The sequence below is a fragment of the Halichoerus grypus genome, chromosome 7, assembly GCF_964656455.1.
Source record: "Halichoerus grypus chromosome 7, mHalGry1.hap1.1, whole genome shotgun sequence".
Classification (NCBI taxonomy): Eukaryota; Metazoa; Chordata; class Mammalia; order Carnivora; family Phocidae; genus Halichoerus; species Halichoerus grypus.
The window spans coordinates 26964418-26984664 of NC_135718.1; the positions used below are offsets into that span (position 1 = coordinate 26964418).

Below are 20247 nucleotides of genomic sequence, written 5' to 3' on the forward strand. Positions count from 1 at the left end.
AGTCCCAAAGCTTCAGTCCAAGGTGTACCGGGGCCACTGTTGCTGACACCTGCTCTAGCAGGAAGCTCTCTATTGGGTCTACCTGCTCTCGGCCACGAGTCAGTAGACAGGAGTCCGGTTATGTTGTGTTTTCCCTTACAAGGCATAAATACAGTTTTCTCTTTAAAAATTAGTGCCTGCTCATTAAAGAAGATTTGGAAAATAAAATTTAAAAGAAAGAATTGCTAATTACTCTGCTGCCCAAACATAATCACTGAGCATCTTAGCATGTTTCTTTCCACTCTTTCCTTTTCTATGCACAGGCTTTAAAAAAAGCAGTTGTTATTAAGGCTGTTTGTCCTCTACTTTTTTTCTTATAATAGTGTCCTGAGCATCTTGCCTGTACTGCTTGGGAGCGTCATTTTAAATGACTGTGTAATATTCCATTAAGTAGATGGACCATCGTTTACTTAACGTATTTTTGGTCTTGACCCCTTGAAGGACTCCTTTCTCTGTTAACACATTTTGGTTCAATAACCCATGAAGTTGGCTAAACTCCCTTTTGGACTGATATTTTCTGTTTCTGCCATTTCTTTGAGATAATGTGAAATGGACCTTCTTTTTATTTGCCTTAAGCTTGGTGCATTCAAGCTTCAGATAGGCCTCTTGGTCTCATTATCCTTTGGTTTGATGAACACAGTTGTATTTACTGTCCCCTCCCTGGTCCTACAGCTTTGGTCCTGGGCACCCCCCAGCCCTTACAGGCAGGTGCTCCTGTGGACGGTAGGCCCCCCAGTGAGCTCCTGCCCCATCACCGATGTGCCTCTCAGCCTTGTGGTCCGTGTACAGCATTCAGGAGGAGGTTTCCCCAGCTGCAGTGTGGGATGTTTGCCCAAAAGAGAACAACATTTCTTTGCCTCTCTCCCTCTTTTTTTTTTTCCTTTCCAGACACATACATTTCCCTTCCTGTTGGGTGGCCCAGGGTGCCCCATTGGCTGGAGCTGGGGAGCTGGCTGCCTTACACTTCCACGGCCCCGGCCTGTGTCTCTTCCTTCTCCCCTTCCTGACTTCCCTTGCCCTCGTGCTCCCACCCCATGGGCCCTCCCTCGCTGTGCTGTCACTGCGCTCCTGCTCCCGGCTGCCCTGGCCCAGCCCGTTCTGGTGACCTCCGCGCTGCATTCCTGCTCGGGGACCGAGCCGTCGTAATGATGGCGGTGGCGCAGGTTAGCAGATGGCGGCCGCAGCAATGAGACCTGACATGTTCTAATGACTCCCTCCTTCCCAGCCTTGGAGCAGCCGGGGTTTCCTTGAGGCATTTTCGGAGGGGGCCACGGGAACTCGGGGGGACCCCAGGTGCCGATGGGGCCCGTGACCTTTGCCGCTATAATATCAGTGTTTCACAAGCAGGGCGGTTCGGGAGCCCACTTGCAGCCCATCAAAAATTGATTTAATTGCAATTTTTCCTCCAATTAGGAGCACTGGAGCCTGACTAATTGGAGTAATAGAGAGTAATAAGGCTCAGATAAAAAGCCTTCCTCGGCGGCCTTTGTATCTCGTGTCCGTGCCTGTCAGAGGTCAGGGAGCTTGCATATTCTATTAGGCAGCCCGGCCTTCATTTGTACAAATTAGTTTACCCAACAGTAATTAAAATGCCAATGCGGGTTGAAGAGAACTGAATACACTTGATGGGCATGTTGGTGACTGATGTGACAGCTCTGGTGGCCTCCCTTGCCAAAGTGTGTCAGGCGCGGCTCAGAGGCGGCCGGGGCCCGGGCCGGCTGGGTGGCTCCGGGCCAGCCACAGGGCACAGCTGCGAAGCACGCCCCTCTGCCGCCGGGCCGCTCGGCCGCCCCTTTCTTCTTCCAGGTGGAGCCGTTGCTTCAGTTGTCCGTTTGTTCATCCGACAAGCGCTCGAGGTCTCAGGCGGTGTCCGGCATCATGCGAGGTGCGGCGAGAGAAGGCACCGGGCCAGGCCCTGGCTCAGATCCCGGCTCTGCTCGTGGCTCCTTGTGGGAGCCACGGGCCTCAGTTTTCTGGCCTGTAAAATAGGGCCAGTGGCATCTGCTGCACCGGGTTATGAGGATTGGATGGGATGAGGTTTTTGAAACCCTTCCTCAGAAGCTAGCACATAGCAAGTGCTCAGCAAATGATGAGTGTCATTAAGAGGCCCTAAAGGAGGGGCGCCTGGGCAGCTCAGTGGGTTAAGCGACTGCCTTCGGCTCAAATCATGATCCCGGGGTCCTGGGATCAAGCCCCACGTCGGGCTCCCTGCTCAACGGGGAGTCTGCTTCTCCCTCTGCCAGCCGCTCCCCCTGCTTGTGCTCACTCTGTCTGTCAAATAAATAAAATCTTTAAAAAAAAAAAAAAAGAGGCCCTAAAGGAGCCTGCCTTCTTCCCGGCCTGCTCATGCCTGAGTAATTTCCCTTCTTCCCTCCTCCTCTCTTCTGGTTCTTGTTGTTTTCCATTCCTCAATTTGAGTACCAGAACCCCTGATGCTCCTGGGGTCTCTCTCTGATGTGGGGGCTCCTGGCATCATTTTCTTGGGCCTGAGGATGATCTCTGTGATGCCAGGTTCGCTTGAGCTGGGACCAGGGGACCAGGAAGGTAGGTCGGGAATCTGGACAAGGTCTGGGGCAAGATGGGACATAGGAGGAGCCTAGATAGGAGCTTTCTCATCTGAAGAGAGTAGAGTTTATAGAATCAGAATGACTTTTATTTATTTATTTTTTAAAAGATTTTATTTATTTGAGAGAGCAAGAGAGAGATTGAGAGCATAAGTGGGGAGAGGCAGAGGAGAAGCAGACTCCCCACTGAGCGGGGCTCGATCCCAGGACCCTGAGATCATGACCTGAGCCAAAGGCGGATGCTTAACCAACTGAGCCACCCAGGCGCCCCAGAATCAGAATGACTTTTAGACCCTCAAGCTGAGAGAGTGTGTGTGCTTGTACAAGAATGTGTGTGTTTGGACATTAATGTGTAGGTACTGTTGGTACTTCTCATCTATAATCTGGTTGTGGTGCTTATGAGGGATTTCACTTCCCCAACGATGTGGGACTGTGGCATGTGTCCTTCAGGTCTGAGTCTGGTGATGTGGGAGTTATTTAGGAAGCAGAGGGACCTCTTCACAGCTCCTAGGTCTAGCTTCCCCGGCCTTGTCAGCTGTGAGCTCCACAGGGCCCTTTCGGTCCAATTCCACAGACTTGGACCAAGTACCTCTTCTAGGCCAGGCCCTGTGCCGGGCACCAGAGGACACAGGAGCCACCAGATGGTCCATGATCTCAAAGGGAAGATGGGGAGATAACCCCCAAAATACCATGTGTCCCCTGAGGGTAAGATAAAGCCTGGTAGGGACTCGGAAGAAGGCTGGTCAAGTCCCCTGGGGAGCCAGCAGCTTCTGCTTCAGCATGGGTTTGCCGTCCCTGTCCCTAGGACACCCCTAAGAACAAGATGGGACTGAGGGCAAAAGCCATTTGACTCTTCTTTCCGTTCTGAGGAGAGCTGGCTTTTTCCGTAACTTCAGACTCTAAGTTGAGATGATAGCAAAGACCTTTTAATGGGTCAGACCGCCGGAGTAGTCTCTTGGGAGGCGCCATCAAAGGGGTAGTGCGTGTGTCCGTTTAGGGTGCCTCCAAGCATTTGTTGGGAACCTCGGGCACGCGGGGCGCAGGGCCGGGCACGGTGAGGGCGTGGACCATCTGCTGGCAGACGAAGGCGGACTGCTGCCCGTGGAGGCCGCGAGATGGCCTGGTGGAGGCTGAGCTCGTGGGGGCAGGAGGCCTCCTGCGAGGCGCACATCCCACCCCACCGGCTCCTAAGGTTGGGAGCACCTTATCCAGTGCGGCTCTGGGGAGGGGAACAAGTGTGCAGAGGGAGTTGATGAAAATCCCTGGGAGCCTGGCCGGCACTTCGTTTTCCCTTCTTGAACAGTGGGAACCATAGCTTCTATCTGGTGAACTTACCGTGTGGTGGGAGGCATCCTTCGGGCGTCCCAGGACCGCGAGTTCCGTCTTCTCTTGTGCTCCACGTGTCTCCTACGCTTGAGCAAGACTGCACGTGGGCACACCCTTCTCATCTCCCGACCCTGGATGTGGCTGGTCTGTGGCTTTTGCCTGATGCCTCCTGAAGTCCATGGAAAGTGGAGGGTGAGGCGGGGAGCGAGCGTGGCCGCAAGCAGGGAGGAATAGTGGGAGGTGTGCAGGGCCATGTCTGCAGCCAGCTTCACCCCCGTGAGTCCTGGCGGTCCCCGTGGTTTGGGCGTGAGGCCCGGTGTGTGTCCCCAGCGGAACCTGGCTCCCAGGCTGCTTGACTGCTGCTTACGGGGCTTGTACCGAGTGTTAAATTTGATTACACACTCAGGTCCCCCTGTGTGCCGGGTGGGGGTCGGGGGGGCTCTCTGCTTTGCTTCGTTCTCTTCCTCCCTGCACCACAGGGTTGGGCAAGGGAAGAGGGCGGCTTTTGGAAAGCAACGTTTCTGGGTGCTGTGTCCAGGTGATCATGACAGGCCTTTGTGTGGCGTGAAGGTGAGAGGCACTCCTGCCGGTGGCAGATGGACGGGGCCGGAGTGGGGGTGGGGGGCAGGAATAGAGAGGGACGGGGGTCCCAGGAGAAGGCGCTTGTGGCCCCACCCCAGCCTTCTGGGAGCTGTTGGGAGTGGCAGATTCAGGTTCAGGGGCTTCCTCCCCTTCCCCTCATCTCAACTTACCTCGTCACTAGTTAAGACTGTGGCCGGTCAGAGGCCTGCCGCAGGCCTCCCTGGATGTCTGTGCATCCTCGCTGGCGCCCCTCACCTGGCCTGCGCCCCTCACCTGGCCTGCACGCCTCGAAAGTCTGAAGGGCCCAATTGCCCGCTCGAATGCTTTCCAAGTGGCTATTATGTTTCCAACCCAAGGTAATTGGCTTTACCAGTTATTAATGGATTACCCTCAAGAGAAAAATGTGGAGGGGAGGGAGGTGAGGACAACCTCCCCTGGCTTTGTAATTCGGGGCTTCCGTGTCCAGTGGTTGGGAGTCACTCGGGGCAGGACAGAGTGGCTGCTTTGGCTGCCATTCCAGTGGAGTGGTCGCTGGCACTCCTGGGGGTCGGGAGGAAGCCGGGCTGAAGGAGCATGTCCCAGGAGGAAGTCTTGGCTTGAGGCATGGAAGCCCCAGGATGGCTCATGTGGCCTTTTTTATCAGCTCGGGGTTGAAAAACAGACACCTGCCGTGCAATTTGGATTGTCCATCAGTGGCTTGGCCAATGCCTGCCCCCATCAGCAACTGCAGGCCACCTCCCCCACCCCCCCCACCGCCCCCTCTAAAGCCCCTGGCTTCTTCAGAGCCCTCGCTACAGAACTGTGTCTGCCCGCTGACCTGCTTAGGACCAGAGAGCCACAGGTGCTGGGCAGGGCCAGGGCGGATGGGCCAACGGGTCATTAGTCTGTCTAGCCCCCTCTCCCCAGCGCCTGACCTGTAGGGACAAGGCCCTTATCCAGCCCCAGGGCTCCTGAGTGACACGACTGCTTTCAGCTCTCCTGCTCCGGGTTAGGGGTTCCAGCTGGAGTTCCAGCTGGGGTTCCCGCCGGCATCCCTCCCCACCCAGCAAGTCCTCCACCAAGGTGTGGTCTGGCACCCAGGTCCCAGGTGCGGCCCTGGGGCTCCACCAGCCTGGCTCACGGCGCAGAGCTTGCCCACCGGCCTTGTGCCTCCACCTAAAAATGGAGCTGCACATGGCATGTGTTGAACTTTTTAGGGGTTTAAGAGTTACTCTGGGGAAGTAGTGTCACTGTGCCCTCAACTCCGCCTGCCTGCCACCCCCCACTCCACGGCAGTGGCGCCCCCGCCCCCTCGCCCCGGCCCTTCGTGCGCTCTCCTCCCGGCCTCGTGCACCAGCACACCCGCAGTTACTGGCCTTTGATGGTTCGCTCTGCGCAGTTCGGTGCCGTTACGTCTGCCCTGGGCTTGCAGCCCGTTACCTAGCTCTTACCGCCTTCAGCAGTGCCCCCCAACCACCCTGACCTCTGACCAGGGCCTCCTCTTCCCCTCCCCAACAGCCTGTTCCCGGGGGGCCTTTTCTGCAGCCTGACAGGCCTGCCCTCCCTTGGCCTGAGGGTTGCACATGTAGAGATGTGGTGTTCTGGCGGGCAGAGACCACAGGACCTTTCTGAGCGGCGAGCTCCCCTGTCCTTTCACCTGTGGGGGTCCCTGGGGGGTTGTAGACCTCCCTGCACTTCCAGTCGTCTTCCTGCAGCTTCTCCGACACGCCCCTCCCCAAACCCCTTCTCTTGTCCTGGCTCCACTCCGTGATCCCCGGAGAACGAGCACTGCACCTGCGGCTGTGTCGCCGTCCCCACCACAGGTTCTGACAAGCCCGTCCTGACTCTGCTCTCCTTTTGTTTGGCAGCTCTTTTGTGACAGGGACGGCTTGTTGTGGGCACTTCTCACCCCTGAGAATCTGGGACCTCAACAGGTAAGAGATTCCTGAGCCACTGTGGCTTCCCGTGGGGGTGGGGCTGGAGCAGCCAGGGAGGCACAGCAAAGACCGTCGGGCCCACCTGCCCCGTTGGCCGCCAGGTGGCCCAGGAGGAGGCTGGGAAGCACCGGGCCCACGACCCACTGACCACCTCCAAGGTGCGCGCGCTCTCCTGGCCTCGTTAGAGTTAGCTTGGGAAACTGTTGGAAGGAATTTGTAATAGGTAAATAATTTCACTTAGAAATTAGGATAACAGCAACCATTTGGATTTGCGATACTTTTTCTCTAAGGAGTGTCTGATTATGTGGCTACATAAAATCCCATCTATCCTAAAATAAAGATTTCGGAAGTGACCTGCAGATCCATAAAAAGAATTATACAGAACAGTTAAAATACATCCAGGTTTTATTCACAATTCTCTGCCTTGGCAGGCTTGACACATTCCCGTCGGATTATCTACCATTCTGATGAGCTTTTGTCTTGTTTTTTTAGCTTTTTATTTTGAAATAATTATAGATTCATAAGAAGTTCCCAAAATAGGACAGCAAGGTACCTGTGTAACATTAGATAATATGTAGGATAATACGTAATACAAATCAGAACCAGGAAATCGACATTGGTATAATCCACAGAACTTTATTTAGATTGTAGTCATTTCTGTGTGTGTGTGTGTGTGTGTGTGTGTGTGTGTGTGTGTGTAGTTCTGTGCAATTTTATCCCATGTGTAGATTCACATTACCGTTACCACAGTTAGGATACGGAACTGTTGGAACCGTCACTTGCCCCGTCACAGTCACACCGTCTACCTGCCATCCCCTCTGGCACTCCCTCTTGTCCCTAACATCTGGCAACCACTATGTGTTCTCCGTCTCTATAATTGTGTCAGTTTGAAAGCATTATATAAGTGGAGTAATGTACGTAACCTTTTGAGATTTGCTTCCCCCCAGCGTAAGCCTCGTGAGAGCATACCGGTAGTTGCGCCGAGAGGGCTCTACTCGAGGTTGCTCAGTAGTGGTCCCTGGTGGGGACGCACCACAGCGCTCTCCCATTGAGCAGCACTCCCCCGCTAAGGACATTGGGTTATTTTCAGTTTTTTGACTATTGCAGATTAAGTTGTCATGAACATTTGTGTATAAGTGTTCATGTGGACCTAGGTTTTCATTTCTCTGGGATTAATGCCCTAAACTCTTTGAGTATCTGTACCATTTTATAATCCAACCCTGGTGTAGGGGAGATCTAGTTCCTTCACATCCTCAACAGCATTTGGAACGATCATTGTTTCTTATCTTAGCTATTCTCATAGGTGTGGTGTCTGGTGGCTTTAACTGGAATTTCCTTAATAGTTATGATGAACATCTTTTTATGTGCTTTTTTTGCCTTCTGTATGTTCTCTTTGGTAAAATCTCTGCTCAGGTCTTTTGCCCATTTTCTAATTGAAGAGGTTGCTTTTTCACTGTGGAGTTTTGAGAGTTCTTTGTATGTTCTAGATGTGAGTCCTTTGTCAGACATGAGGTTTGCCTATACCTTTTAAGTCTGGAGCTTGTCTTTTTATCCTCTTGAAGGATAAAAGACCAAAGTTTTAAATTTTGATGACGTCCAAATTATTGACTTTTTCGTTTTGTGCTCTTGGCGTGAAGTCTGAGAAGTCTTCCCCTAGCCCCAGGCCCCCACGTTGTGGTTTGCAGTGCCGTGATTTACAGGAGCCGTAAGGGGGCGCTCTGCCCGCCTGTCTCCTGCCTCAGCTGCTCTAGCACGTCTCCTCCTCTCTCCATCTCCCCAGGAAAGTATTAGCCATATCTTTTTGTTTTCCTGAAATATCTGTCGTATTGTCAGTATTTCCAAAAGATTTTTTTTTAAAAGATTTTATTAGAGAGAGGCAGAGGGAGAGGGAGAAGCAGACTCCCCGCTGAGCAGGGACCCCCCCCCCCCGCCCCTCAATGTGGGACTCGATCCCAGGACCCTGAGATCATGACCTGAGCCGAAGGCAGACGCTCAACCTACTGAGCCCCCCAGGCGCCCCTCCAAAAGATTTTTTTTTTTAAACACATGAGATGTTTTCATTAAATATGGTTTTTTTTTTTTTTTTTTAAGATTTTTTATTTATTTGAGAGAGACAGAATGAGAGAGAGCAAGCACATGAGAGGGGGGAGGGTCAGAGGGAGAAGCAGACTCCCTGCCGAGCAGGGAGCCCGATGCGGGACTCGATCCAGGGACTCCAGGATCATGACCTGAGCCGAAGGCAGTCGCTTAACCAACTGAGCCACCCAGGCGCCCCTAAATATGGTTTTCTTTACAACATTCTCTGGTGGTCATCCAACCAGAGGGATAGGAGACTCCCAGCTTCCCCAGATACCACATTACATCTTTGGATAGCTCTGAGAGTTCTCATGCCTGTCCTTCATCAAGGGTTGATCTGCTTCCAGGAGCTGTGATCCTGGATAAGAAGCAAGTTGAATCGTGCCTCTGAAGACAGGCCTTTAAATATCTGAAAATTTTGGTTCTGCTCCTCCAGCATCTTCTCTTTTTTTTTTTTTTAAGATTTTATTTATTTATTTGACAGAGAAAGAGACAGCGAGAGAGGGAACACAAGCAGGGGGAGTGGGAGAGGAGAAGCAGGCTTCCTGCTGAGCAGGGAGCTTGATGCGGGGCTTGATCCCAGGACCCTGGGATCATGACCTGAGCCAAAGGCAGACGCCTAACGATTGAGCCACCCAGGCGCCCGTGTCTTCTCTTTATCAGGCCAGAAGTCTGAGGACCTTTAATTGTTGCTCATAAACATCAGTAAAGGTGCTTTTGGCTAAAAGTAATGAGGACCTAATTCAAAGTGGCTCAAACAATAAAGGGGTTATTATTATCTTGAATGACAAGGAGTCCATCCAGGAGTTGGGTGGTTCGCTGCTTCCAGGATTGATGGGTTCGGCAGCTCAGTGAAAGCTTGAGAGCCCATCTCAGCTTTCTGCTTTGCCACCTCAAAGTGGGTTTTGCCTTTACTTACCCTCAGGCTTGTTCACAAAAGCTCTACCAACCCATAAGGCAATACCCAAAGGGAAGAAGGAAGGAAGAGGACATGTCCCTGCCTGGGGTCTCTTTATAAGATGGGGAAACCTTTTAGAGGAGCCTCCAAGCAGACTTTTCATATTTAGTGAGCCACAAGTGTGTTCTGGTACTCACCCCAAACCAAACCATGGCAAGGGAAATGGAATGAGCAATCCAGATTGACCTGGGCCTGGGGAAGAGCCCAGTTTCCCCTACACGCACACAGGCAGTGGGGGAGGTGGGTGGGCACAGAATCCGCTCTTGGTCAGCAAGAAAGAAAGTGAGCAATAGCTGGGTGGGTGACCTGCAGTGGGTGACCTGTGGGGTTGGTCTCATACTTGTTTTAGGACATTCTCACCTGAAAGTTTCTCCAGTTTATCTGGTTGCATCCCTCTTTTTTTTTTTTTTTAAAGGATTTTATTTACTTATTTGACAGAGACACAGCGAGATGGGGAACACAAGCAGGGGGAGTGGGAGAGGGAGAAGCAGGCTTCCGCCAAGCAGGGAGCCCGATGCGGGGCTCGATCCCAGGACCCTGAGATGACCTGAGCGGAAGGCAGACGCCTAACGACTGAGCCACCCAGGCGCCCCTGGTTGCATCCCTCTTGAAGTGGGATGTTCACAGCTGAGTCATGAACACACCGGGCGTGAGCTGATGAGTGGCAGGTGCTATATCATCTTCCTTATTCTAGATCTTTGGCTTTTGTTAACATAGCCGATGGTCGCATCATACTGTTGCCAGCACAGTGGAAACTTCCAAGGCTTCCTTTGTTCTGTAGCCTCTGGGATGTTGGAGTGCCTGCGGTCTGTGAAGGTTGGTCCCGTGGCTTACCCTGCCAAACTCCTGCCACTGGCAACTTCTTGCTTCTGCATGGGATGCAGGCAGAAGGAAGCCCTCCTCTGGTGTGTGCTGGGGAGGCTGTGAGGCCCACAGAGGGAGCACAGGCTGTGGTCGGACAGACTTGGGTTCTAGAACTGACACTGCTGCTGATTAGCTCTGTGATAAGGGGGCCTCTCTGGGCCTCGGCTTCCACATTTGTACATGAGATTTAATCATCTCTGCTTAACAGAACTAGTATGAAGAAGGCGTTATTTTGAGAAAGTGCCCATACAGTACCTGTCTCCTTCACTCCCTCCCTCCTCACCCGCGGCTGCCTTCCGCCTTAGGACCTTAGAGTTTGCAGAGGCTCAGCTTTTTAATTCTCCAAATACCTGTGGCCTCATGACCACTAGAGGAGGAGCAGTCCTGCTGACCTCGTGGCATAGAGAAGGCTCCTGACGGTCCGTGAGGCTGCAGGCCACAAGAGAAGTGTGGCTGCTGGAAGTCCGTCTCAGTCCCCCTCCCTGGCCTGGGCTCAGGATGGCGAATGAGCCGGAGGGCAGGGGGTGCACCACTGTGGCCCACTCTTCTCTCTGAGGTCGAGTCATCTTGGAGGGCCTCTTCTGCCTGTGGTCTCCTCTGTGGGGGCTACTCCTGGGCACACATTTATGGTCAGGATGTACTTACAAGGCACCAACTCCTCGAATAGCACTCCCTTATGAAATCCCTAGTCCTCCTAAACCCTAAACCCTGGGTCTCTCCAGAACCCAGGAAGAAGCCAGGAGAAACCGCCCTGCTCCCTTTGGGCGGCCCATGGCAGGGCCGCCCCGGGCCACAGGTGGTGGTGTCTCCTCTCTGGCCCTCGGACCCCCAGGCCTCGTTGAAACATCCGTCCCGTTCCCAGGGAAGCCTGGAAGCCTGAGTGGTGCAGGGCTTGAAGGAAAGGTGGCCTGCTGGAGGCTTCTGCTTCTGGTGGGAGGAAGCGGCTGGACAGGGTGACTGTAGCTGTCTTTCCCAGAGAAGCCCAAGCAGATAATAAAGCCATGTAGAAAATAGGATTAAGGTAATGAACAGGCAGGACAGAGTTTGATCTTTCAATAATGCCAAAGCCTGAGTGACAGGCCAATCTGGAAGGTGGAGCAGCACCGCCGGCAGGACTTGGTGGCGGGCGCTGTGCGGGGCTGGGTGGATTCCTTGCTTTTAACCTGTCACTGCTGAAACCTGAGGAGCGCCGGGATTTTCTCTTTTATGTGTGTGCTGTGACTTGGGGGAAGGAGTGCTGGAGGGGCAGTTTTGCTCGGAGCATCACCCCTCTGGGGCCGCCCTCAGGAGGACGGTGGGGGCTGGGACACACCTGGGGGGTGTGGGGGCCCTGCTGGGCACGTTTTCTCCCTGCTGTCTCTCGGGGACCCGCTGTCAGGTCACTTAGGCTACTTCTCACAGTGCCCAGGGACCCCTTCAAAATCACCATGGCTCCCTGAGCCCTTCGTTCCATCAAGACTCCTGGAGACTGTTATCCCTACGGGCTGGGGAGGGGGAGGTGCCGGCTGGGCTGCACGGGGCGGAGGGCGGCTGTGGGCATACACCGTTGCCTAGATGGCAAGAGCGTGGCTGTCTCTCTCTCCCTTCTTCCTTTTCTGCCTTTCTTTCCCCTGGAGTTGGAAACCATGGGCAGGGCCCAAAGACAGGGCGTTTCTAACCTGTCTAAACCAGGCAGAGAGAAAGATGGAGTCCTTTACCCAACCTGGAGGTGCCAGGGTGTTCCTGCTTCCAAGGGTAGATGGTCTCCAGGTCCAGTTGCAGCCCCCCAAGGGCTCCATCTTGACAGAGAGTGCCAGCAGCCAACCACTGAAGCATCCCTCACTAGGCCCCGTGGTCCCATCAGACCCCAAGGAACGGGGCCCATACTGTCCCGTTCTGAGCCTGGGGTCTGAAGGAATCCAGGCCCATCTTATGTCCTCTGTGTGCATTTGGGCAGGAACCTCAGCTAGGTCCCAGGGAAGGTGCTGTCTGTGTGTATACCTCCCAGCTGCTGAAAGGCCTGGAGGTCGGACTGGCCAGACATATACAGCCCTCCTCCCGGGCTTGCTCTCACCATGGGTTCCTCATTTCCGCCACGGGCATTTGAGCTGGATCTAGCAGTGGTGCACGTGGGCAACAGGATGGAGAGGCCTGTGGTCCTGGACCTGCAGGGATCCTAGTGGGTACAGCCACAGCCCTGAGCCAGCGGGGGGAACTGGGAAGGGAATAGGGGTGGGCTTAGGTGACCTGGCTGCTCCTAGGGCATTGCCGGTTCAAGTCCTAGGTGTGTGACTGTATGTGGGCCCCGGCACACATCCCCTCTTCTCCCCTTCCAGCCAAGGCCATCCTGGTTCCCCATTGCTCTTCCATTTCTATCCTAAAGCCCCTGAGTCTCCTCTTTCTCACCAAAGTTGCGGCAGATAGGCTTCTCACACATTCCGACAGGTGCCCTCTATTTTCCCCTCCGAGCCTCTGCTCTGGCTGCCCCCTGGGCCTGGATTCCGCCCTCTCCATCCTGCTTACTCTTCGGTGCACACCCGCCACCACAAAGCCTTCCCTGATCCTAGCCCCCGTGGCTGGAGTCGGTAACCCTTAGAGCACTCACGGGGCCGCCTTGTCGGCCACCAGGGATGAGGGACCCCGGGGGGAGCACAGGAGATGCATATCAGAGCATTCTAGTGGCCTTTTGAAAGGCGAGGGGTGCCTGGCTGCAGCCCCTTCCGGCGGCCTGCGGAGGGGAGCCGTGGCCGAGCACAGAGCGGGCCCACCGGCCCAGGTGTGGCTCCGTCTCTGCCTCCGCCTTCGCCTCCACCCCGGGCGGCCCGGCCCTCAGTCAGGGTGATTGGGGAACTGCCCTCTTTAAAGGACCTGCCTTCTCCTTTGAAAGTATTACTGACAGATTTTTTCATTTTCTTTTTTCTTTACCTCTTTAAGGAAACCTGTAATTTCTTTCTTTCTTTCTCCCCCCTTGCCTTTTTCTTTCTTGTCCCCTCTGTCCCCCTGAACTCTTTGAAATTGGCTCTCTGCCTGCTGACACCAAACTGATACTTTGCGTTTCACTTCTCCTTATCCCTTTATGGCAACAGATGTTGAAATTTTGTATCCTTTTATCTGCCCGGCTGCCCCTTCCTGTAATTACGGGCCCCTTGTTAGCAGTACAAAGTGGGCTGCCCGGCTGCCTGGCCTTTGAGCCATTGTGTCTGAACACGTGTGCGCGGGCGGGCGTGGGGGGCCGTGCACGCGCGCACACATGCAGGGGAGAGGCCGTGGGCTCGGGCAGGGCCCTTCCCGCTCGCCTGATGGGGCCGAGGCAGGAGAAGCTTCCATGGGCTTCTCCTTGTCACCACCACTCTGGTGGTAACATTTGGGACATCCCGTGCCTCCTTGATGCCCGCCCTCCCCACCAGAGGGCCGGACAGGACGAGCTCCTCCCTGCTGAGAAGCCCGGTGACTCCCTGCCCCACCCAGAGTTGGTGCCCGCTGAGCAGTGTGCACCCGAGGGCCGTCACGGCCCGAAAGCCAGATCCCGGGCAGACCGGAGTGCCTGCCAGCTGCAAACATGGCGCCGGTGCCCCGGCTCTGCACGCCTGCTGGGGCGGGTCCTTCACCTGGGCCATCCCCGTGCTCCTGTCATGGCCTGTCCCACTTCTGTCACTCCCTGGAGAACCACTCCATGCCCACAGGCCGAAATGTTCTCTGATCTGTTCTCTTACAGTAAAACTTTCATTTCTCTTCGGGGACCCACCCGGTCACCCCTTGTATTGTTAGCTGGATACATGACAGACTCCCTCCTTCCCTGGACTGAGAACTCCTGGAGGACAGGGAGAGCTCCTTCAGAGCCGTCCCTGACATCTCCCTGCAGTTCCTACTAAAGCACAATGCCTGGTATCCAGAAGGTGCTCATTAAATGATTGTTGCTCAAAGAAAGGAAGAGCGGGAAGGAGAGGGGTGGGAAAGAGGAAAAACCTGCCCTCCTGAGTGACCGTGTCTGGCCCAGTTTATACCTTCAGGTCCTCTGTCCCTGGGAGCCGACCTGCGGGAAGGTGAACTGTGTGTCACTCTTCCATCCTTGCCGTCCCCTGAAAGCCACTGTTGCGTCTTAGGGTCACACATACATGCCAGGCGGAGGAGCGAGAACTTCTAGGATCTCCAGGGAACATCCTCTGTCCCGAGCACAGACCAGGCCCCGCCGAGGACGGGAACCCGCGTGTTAACAGTGGCTGTTAAGGGGTGTGGGGGCCACAGGTATTTGTAGGTGCAGGCCGGGAGGTGGGACGGGGATCTGGCTTCTCCTAGCTCAGGGCCCTCTAGCACAGGGGGACTTCCTGCGGGCTGTGGCTTGTGTCGGGAGCAGAGGCAGGCTGGGCAGGGAGGCAGGTGGAGGCTGGGATGAGCGGACTCGGGACAGGGTGGCCACTGGCTTGCGGCTCAGCAAGGCCCAGAGCAGGAGAGGGAGGGGCCCTCCCAACTGGGACATCTGGGTCTTCAGGGCCCACACCTGCCTCCAGTTAGCTGTCCCTAGATGTCCCCTAAAGATGGTGATGGAGGGGTCCTTGTCTTACTAGATTTCCTTCTGTCAGGAACCTCCTCCCTGGGCTCCCTCTTCCCTTGAGCTGGAATCGCTGTGCAGCAGGGTGGGAGCCCCGGTTCCCTCACCTGCTCGCCCCAAGTCCCTGGGCTGAGGCCGCCCTCTGCTTGTTCTTCCCGCCCAGGTACTCTGGGGCCTCCCGGAGAAGGCGGCACGCAGCCCGGCCTCCTTCAGGCTGCCCTCCCCGGCCTGCGCTCGTTCATCAAGCTCACAGGGGTGGCCCCATCTGTCTTTATCTTTCCCTGGGTGGAAAGAGAATTGCTGGAGTCAGGCTCGGGAGAGGCTGGGGTGTGGAGGCCCCCCCACTCCAGCCCCCAGCGGCTCCTGGAGGCCCAGGCTTTGTGTGCAGGAGTTGTAAGGGAATGGACTTTTTGTCTGGCCCTCGGTAGTGACAGAGCCGGCCCTTGCTGCCGTCTTGGCCCGGGACTCTGAGGGGCAGTCCTGTTCCCACACAAGTTGTGCGACAGCCAAGGCTCTGCACCCCCCTCCCGCCCCCCACCGTGAGAGGCCGAGAAGCATTCTTGACATTCTTTCCAGAGAAAAGGGGTGAAACGTCTGAATTTGGGGGTCACCATGTTATACAAATTGCAATCTAATCGTTTTTACAAGAACACACTTGCAGGAAGAAAAGGAGCCCGAGAGGAGGGGCTGAGGAGACAGACAGCTTGTTTTGTCCCCCTTTCCCCCAAAGTTTGAGGCTATTGTCGGGCCGATCTTGCTCCCTTCCCCAGAGCTGTTGAGCTAGAGTTTTCTAGTTAAATTGGTCTTGGGGTGGGGGCCACGAAGGGCCCACGGTGCCATTTCTGTTTGTTTTCCCAAATCAAAGCCCCAGCAGGGCTCCCGTGGCAGCGCTGGGCCGCTGTTCGGAGAGACGGGCCCTTTCCCAGAGCCGGCTGGGTCCGCGGAGGCCCTGGACTTCACCTCCCGGGCACCGCACAGCAGAGTTGCGAGGGTCCCAGGCCCAGAGGCAAAAGAAATTGTATCTTTTTATTGGCCCATTTGAAGTGTGTGTGGCCGTTTCAGAGAATTGGAGCACCGGGCAGCCGCAGAAAGAAACTTTTCTGTCTCGGGCCAGGCTGGGCCAGCGGACAAGGGGCTGCGGGACTTGGGCTGGCCTCGGGGAGGCTGGTGCTCACTCTGGCCCTCAGGTTTCCCCCGGCGGGCAGGGTTCTGTTTCTTGTCGCAGACACTGGCAGGACCCTTTCCAGGGGTGGCTTGGATGCTGGGACGGGGGCCCAGCGTGGCCACTTGGTCTGGGTATCGCCCTGAGGCTGCCGGTCCCGACGCCGCTGTCCAGCCCCCGGGTGCCCGGCTGTCGTTCCCTCTGAGCCCTGGGACCGGGGGTGGGCAGGCAGAGCCGTGCTGGGCTTCACGCCCCCAACCCCCACCGCCTTTCATCTTCTATTTCAAACAAACATGAAATTACTTCTGCAGATTAAAGGGGAGAGCTCCTCAGTCATTCCTGAAGGCCTCACTAATGGAAGGGGCAGGGCCCCCAAATCTGGAAGGAGGGAGAACTGTGGAGCCAAACAGCCCCCTACCCGGGTGTGCACAAATGTCCAGAAGTAGCTGTAAAAGAGAGGTGGGGGGGGGCGCGGCACGGACGCCTCTTAGGACTCTGGCCTGCCCGGGGTGGGTCAGTCATGGCTGGTGGCCCTTCCTGGGAGCCAAGGTCAGTGATCTCTAGGAGATGCTGATCTGTGGGTGGTAGCCTTCTGCCTGATCCCTCTCAGGGTCCCCCACCACAGAGGCTTACCTTCTACCTCAGACAGAAAGAGGAATATCTCCCCAAGGAGGCTGGGGGCCAGGGTGCTGACTTAGGGCCTGACCTCCCACAGACCGCAAGTGTCCCTTGCTGGGGGTCACCTCATTGCCCAGGGCTCGAGGGGAAAGGTAGAAGGGAACCCCAGGCCGCCTCCTCTATTCCTTCAGCTTCTGGGGAAGATGGTGGCTGCACTGGGGAGGAGGGAGGTTGAGGGTCAGAGTCTGTGTGAGCTGGAAGGCCTGAGACTGAGGTCTGCTTTCACTTGGGGCTGGTAGCATCTGCCTCGGCCCTTTGGTGAACACTGCTTACGAGATTGTGGCGTCCTCCCTCCCACTGCCGGGGCCCTTTACCTGGGTGTCCCTGGGAAGTGTTCATGGCCTTGCTTCTCCTGTCCTGCCAGGGAAGAGAGCCCAGCATCTCTTGGGTGAAAGTGCTGGATCAGGCCTGGAGGGTGCCCCTCTTCTCCTTCATCCCCCCCACCCCCGGTCATTCTGCAGAAACTCCCTGCTTCTCCCCGTTCCCTAGCCACAGGGATTAGCGGGTGCACTTGATGTTGAGGGGTAGTTGCTAGGGCCAGAAGGCCCCCCTACATGGTTGCTAAGGGTCTGGCATCAGGGCGAGGGGTCTGCCCACTGCCGCGGTCACGGAGGGAATTACACAGTCACAAAGAAATTGTTCTTCTCAGTAATCTGCTCTCGGCCACCGGGAGGGGCGAGGGTGGGGGAGCACGCTGGAGCCCAGCAGGCTGGGGGCTGTGATCACACAGGCGTGCTAGCCCCGGGCTGGGGGCCAGCCGGGCCAGGAACACCGGGGACCGGCCCGCTAAGCTGCTTTCTCAGCGATTTTTCTCCCCAGACACAAAGGTGTTTACTTGTTTTAACATCTCCTGGGACTCCCCTTCTCCCTTTGTGTGGTCTTTATCCCCAATGAGGTTTGAGCCCCAGATTACAGGCAGGAATTAAGGCATTGGACTCAGGCAGCTCAGAACTGCATGACCTGCAGGATCAAGAAGTATAAAGTAACCAAGTGTGTGTGTGCGCACGGGAGGGGGGCCGGCCCGTCCGTGAGGCCCATTCTTCCTCCCCGAGGGGCAGTGGCCAGGCGGCGAGCAGCTGTGATGCAGGCAGGGGCTGGGGGCCGATGGAGGCCTTTAGCTGCGGGAGGGGCAGCACGGCGACTGGGGTGACAGGGTGGGCATCCTGGGCCGTTTCTTCCCTTGGCTCCTTCCTGAGGGAGCCTGATCTTAGCTTGGGCGGGGGGGGGGGGGGGGGAGCTGCATTTCCCCAGGGACTGAGGCCATTAGGTTAAAAGCTGGTGTGGGGACCAAGGCGGGACAGTCTCTCATCCTCTGCCCCTTTGTTCTCTCCCCAGTGGGCAGCTAATGATGCACCTGGGCAGTGACTTCCCCCCAGGGGCTGGGGTGTTGGATGTCATGTATGAGTCCCCGTCCACACTCTTGTCCTGTGGCTATGACACCTACGTTCGCTACTGGGACCTCCGAGCCAGTGTCCGGTGAGTGTGCGGCAGTCCCGGTGCGCCCCCAGAAGGCCCGGGCCCTCCAGCTGGAGGCTAGGAGTGGCAGCCAGCGGGGTCAGATCAAGCTTGGGCTCCCCGTCGGCGGCCGTGGTCCCATGGCCTGGGAGACCATAGCCACCAGCCGCTGATTAAGAGCCCGGGGAGTCGTCAGGGTCCTGTCCCTCAGCATCCTGCCTTTCTGCCCTGCCGCCCAAGTCCTGTGACACGTAGCCAGCAGTGAAGCACAGACGAGGGCCTCATCGGGCCTGGGGTTCGGGCATTGGCGAGAAGGAGCCCTTTCCAGAGGCGGCTTTCCCTGAATTAAGTCTGGTTTCGAAAGAGTCTGGTGATTCAGCTTCTGTCTCCCGGCCAGAATGGATTTCTAAGGCCCCTGTGGAAGCTGGGGTGGAGGGCACCCTGACCCTCCCTCTGATGGCCGATTCCCGGACAGGAAGTGCGTCATGGAGTGGGAGGAGCCCCACGACAGCACCCTGTACTGCCTGCAGACCGACGGGAACCACCTGCTGGCGACGGGGTCCTCCTACTACGGGGTCGTGCGGCTGTGGGACCGGCGCCAGAGGGCCTGCCTCCACGTAAGCGCACCCTTATTAGGGGCTGGATCTGGGCGCGGGGGTGCCTGGAGAAGGTGGGGGAGTCTGCGCTGGGCCCGGGCAGCTGAGGTTAGGGCTCCGCCCTCGGTTGCAGGCCTTCCCGCTGACCTCGACCCCGCTCAGCAGCCCCGTGTACTGCCTGCGCTTCACCACCAAGCACCTCTATGCCGCGCTCTCCTACAACCTCCACGTCCTGGACTTCCAGAACCCGTGACGGGGCCGCCCCGGCCTGCGGGCCAGGGAAGCCAGCTACTCAGGGACCTCTACGCCTGGAGGGTGCAGGGATACCTCCGCCCCCGCCGTGCCTGTGCTCCTAGACCTGTCACCACAGTGCTTGGGCACCGTCAGGTAAAGGCTGCTGACTCCCGGGAATTTGGGGGTACCCCCCCCAGGAACTAATTGGAGAGAAGGGATCTGCTGCTTTGAGGGAATGGCTGAGCCTGGCCGGGCCTTGCTTCCCTGTTGGCCAGAGCAAGGATCTGGTCTGGACAGGCCTGCCCTGTACCTCGCCCCTTCTTAGAGCCACGATAGCTTAGAGTGAGGTGAGGGGCTCCAGCCATCCCAGTTGGTCCCTTTCTGCCCCTTCCTTGGAAGGAGGGGTGAGGCTGCCAATCCTCTGCTGTGGCCCCTACCTCCTCAGTCCCCACCCTTGACCAAGCTCTTGGGGCTCATTCCTGGGGCACTGTGGCCTGGTCTTGCTTTGAAACTGAGGAAGGACAAAGGAGTGAGTCCTAAGCCAGCCCAGTCTCAGGCCGGCTGCTAAGACATGCTACCATGTTCATTTTTGTAAAAATAAAGCTTGATTGTTCACAGATCCAGTTCCTCTCTGGCTGGGGAGTCCTGGGAGGCCCTAAGAGGGGACCGACATCTTCAAACATGAGGATGGGCATGTTGGGGAAAGGGTAAGACCAGCCCCATGGCTCAGTGTCCCAAAGGCCAAACCTGTCATTACCACTCACCCCTTTGCCCCGGTGGTGGGTGGGTGTCACCTGTGGGGTGGAGGACTGTGGAAGGGCTCTGCGCTGTTGGGGAGCTAAGCTACTCCCCATCTGCAGTAACCCTTCTTCACCCTACTCTGACACACCCACACTCTTTGCAATGATACAACCCTCCTTCTGCCTTTACACCCACAATGTCTTAATCTCCTGGGCTGCTTCTAAGGTTTCTGTATTTCAAAACCTTCTTTACCTTATTACCTCCCCTTACTGTGGGGAGCTCATCTGGGCCCTTCTGCAAGCGAAGACAGCCCAGGGTCTCTGCCAGCCTAGTGTCCCTCTGAATTTATGCAAACAGGATGGGGAAGATGCCCCCCCCCCCCCCCCCCAGCGCTAGGCTCAGGGCTTCCCTTTATGTGAAAGGCTTGATGTTGAAGGTCCCTGAGGAGAGGAGAGAAGGGAGTGTCCTCACCAGCACCCTCCCTGGTGACAGCATAGAGCGGTGGACAAAAGGGCAGTCCCCCAACAG

General features: G+C 56.4%; 1 protein-coding gene across 5 annotated transcripts in view; it reads left to right on the forward strand.

Moving 5' to 3' along the window:
- The window catches only part of FBXW4 (F-box and WD repeat domain containing 4), an 81023-nt gene extending 61426 nt beyond the window's left edge, over positions 1 to 19597 (forward strand). For 2 of the 5 annotated variants that reach the window (XM_078077202.1, XM_036086061.2), the window contains 4 exons: positions 6359 to 6424; positions 18029 to 18169; positions 18624 to 18765; positions 18910 to 19597. In XM_078077202.1, the coding sequence (XP_077933328.1) occupies positions 6359 to 6424; positions 18029 to 18169; positions 18624 to 18765; positions 18910 to 19182 (622 nt within the window). In that variant the 3' untranslated portion in view covers positions 19183 to 19597. Of the gene's footprint in view, positions 1 to 6358; positions 6425 to 18028; positions 18170 to 18545; positions 18766 to 18877 lie in introns of those variants that run through there. The other 3 variants (XM_036086052.2, XM_078077201.1, XM_078077200.1) reach the window with 3 other exon arrangements.
- The last annotated feature ends 650 nt before the right edge of the window (positions 19598 to 20247 follow it).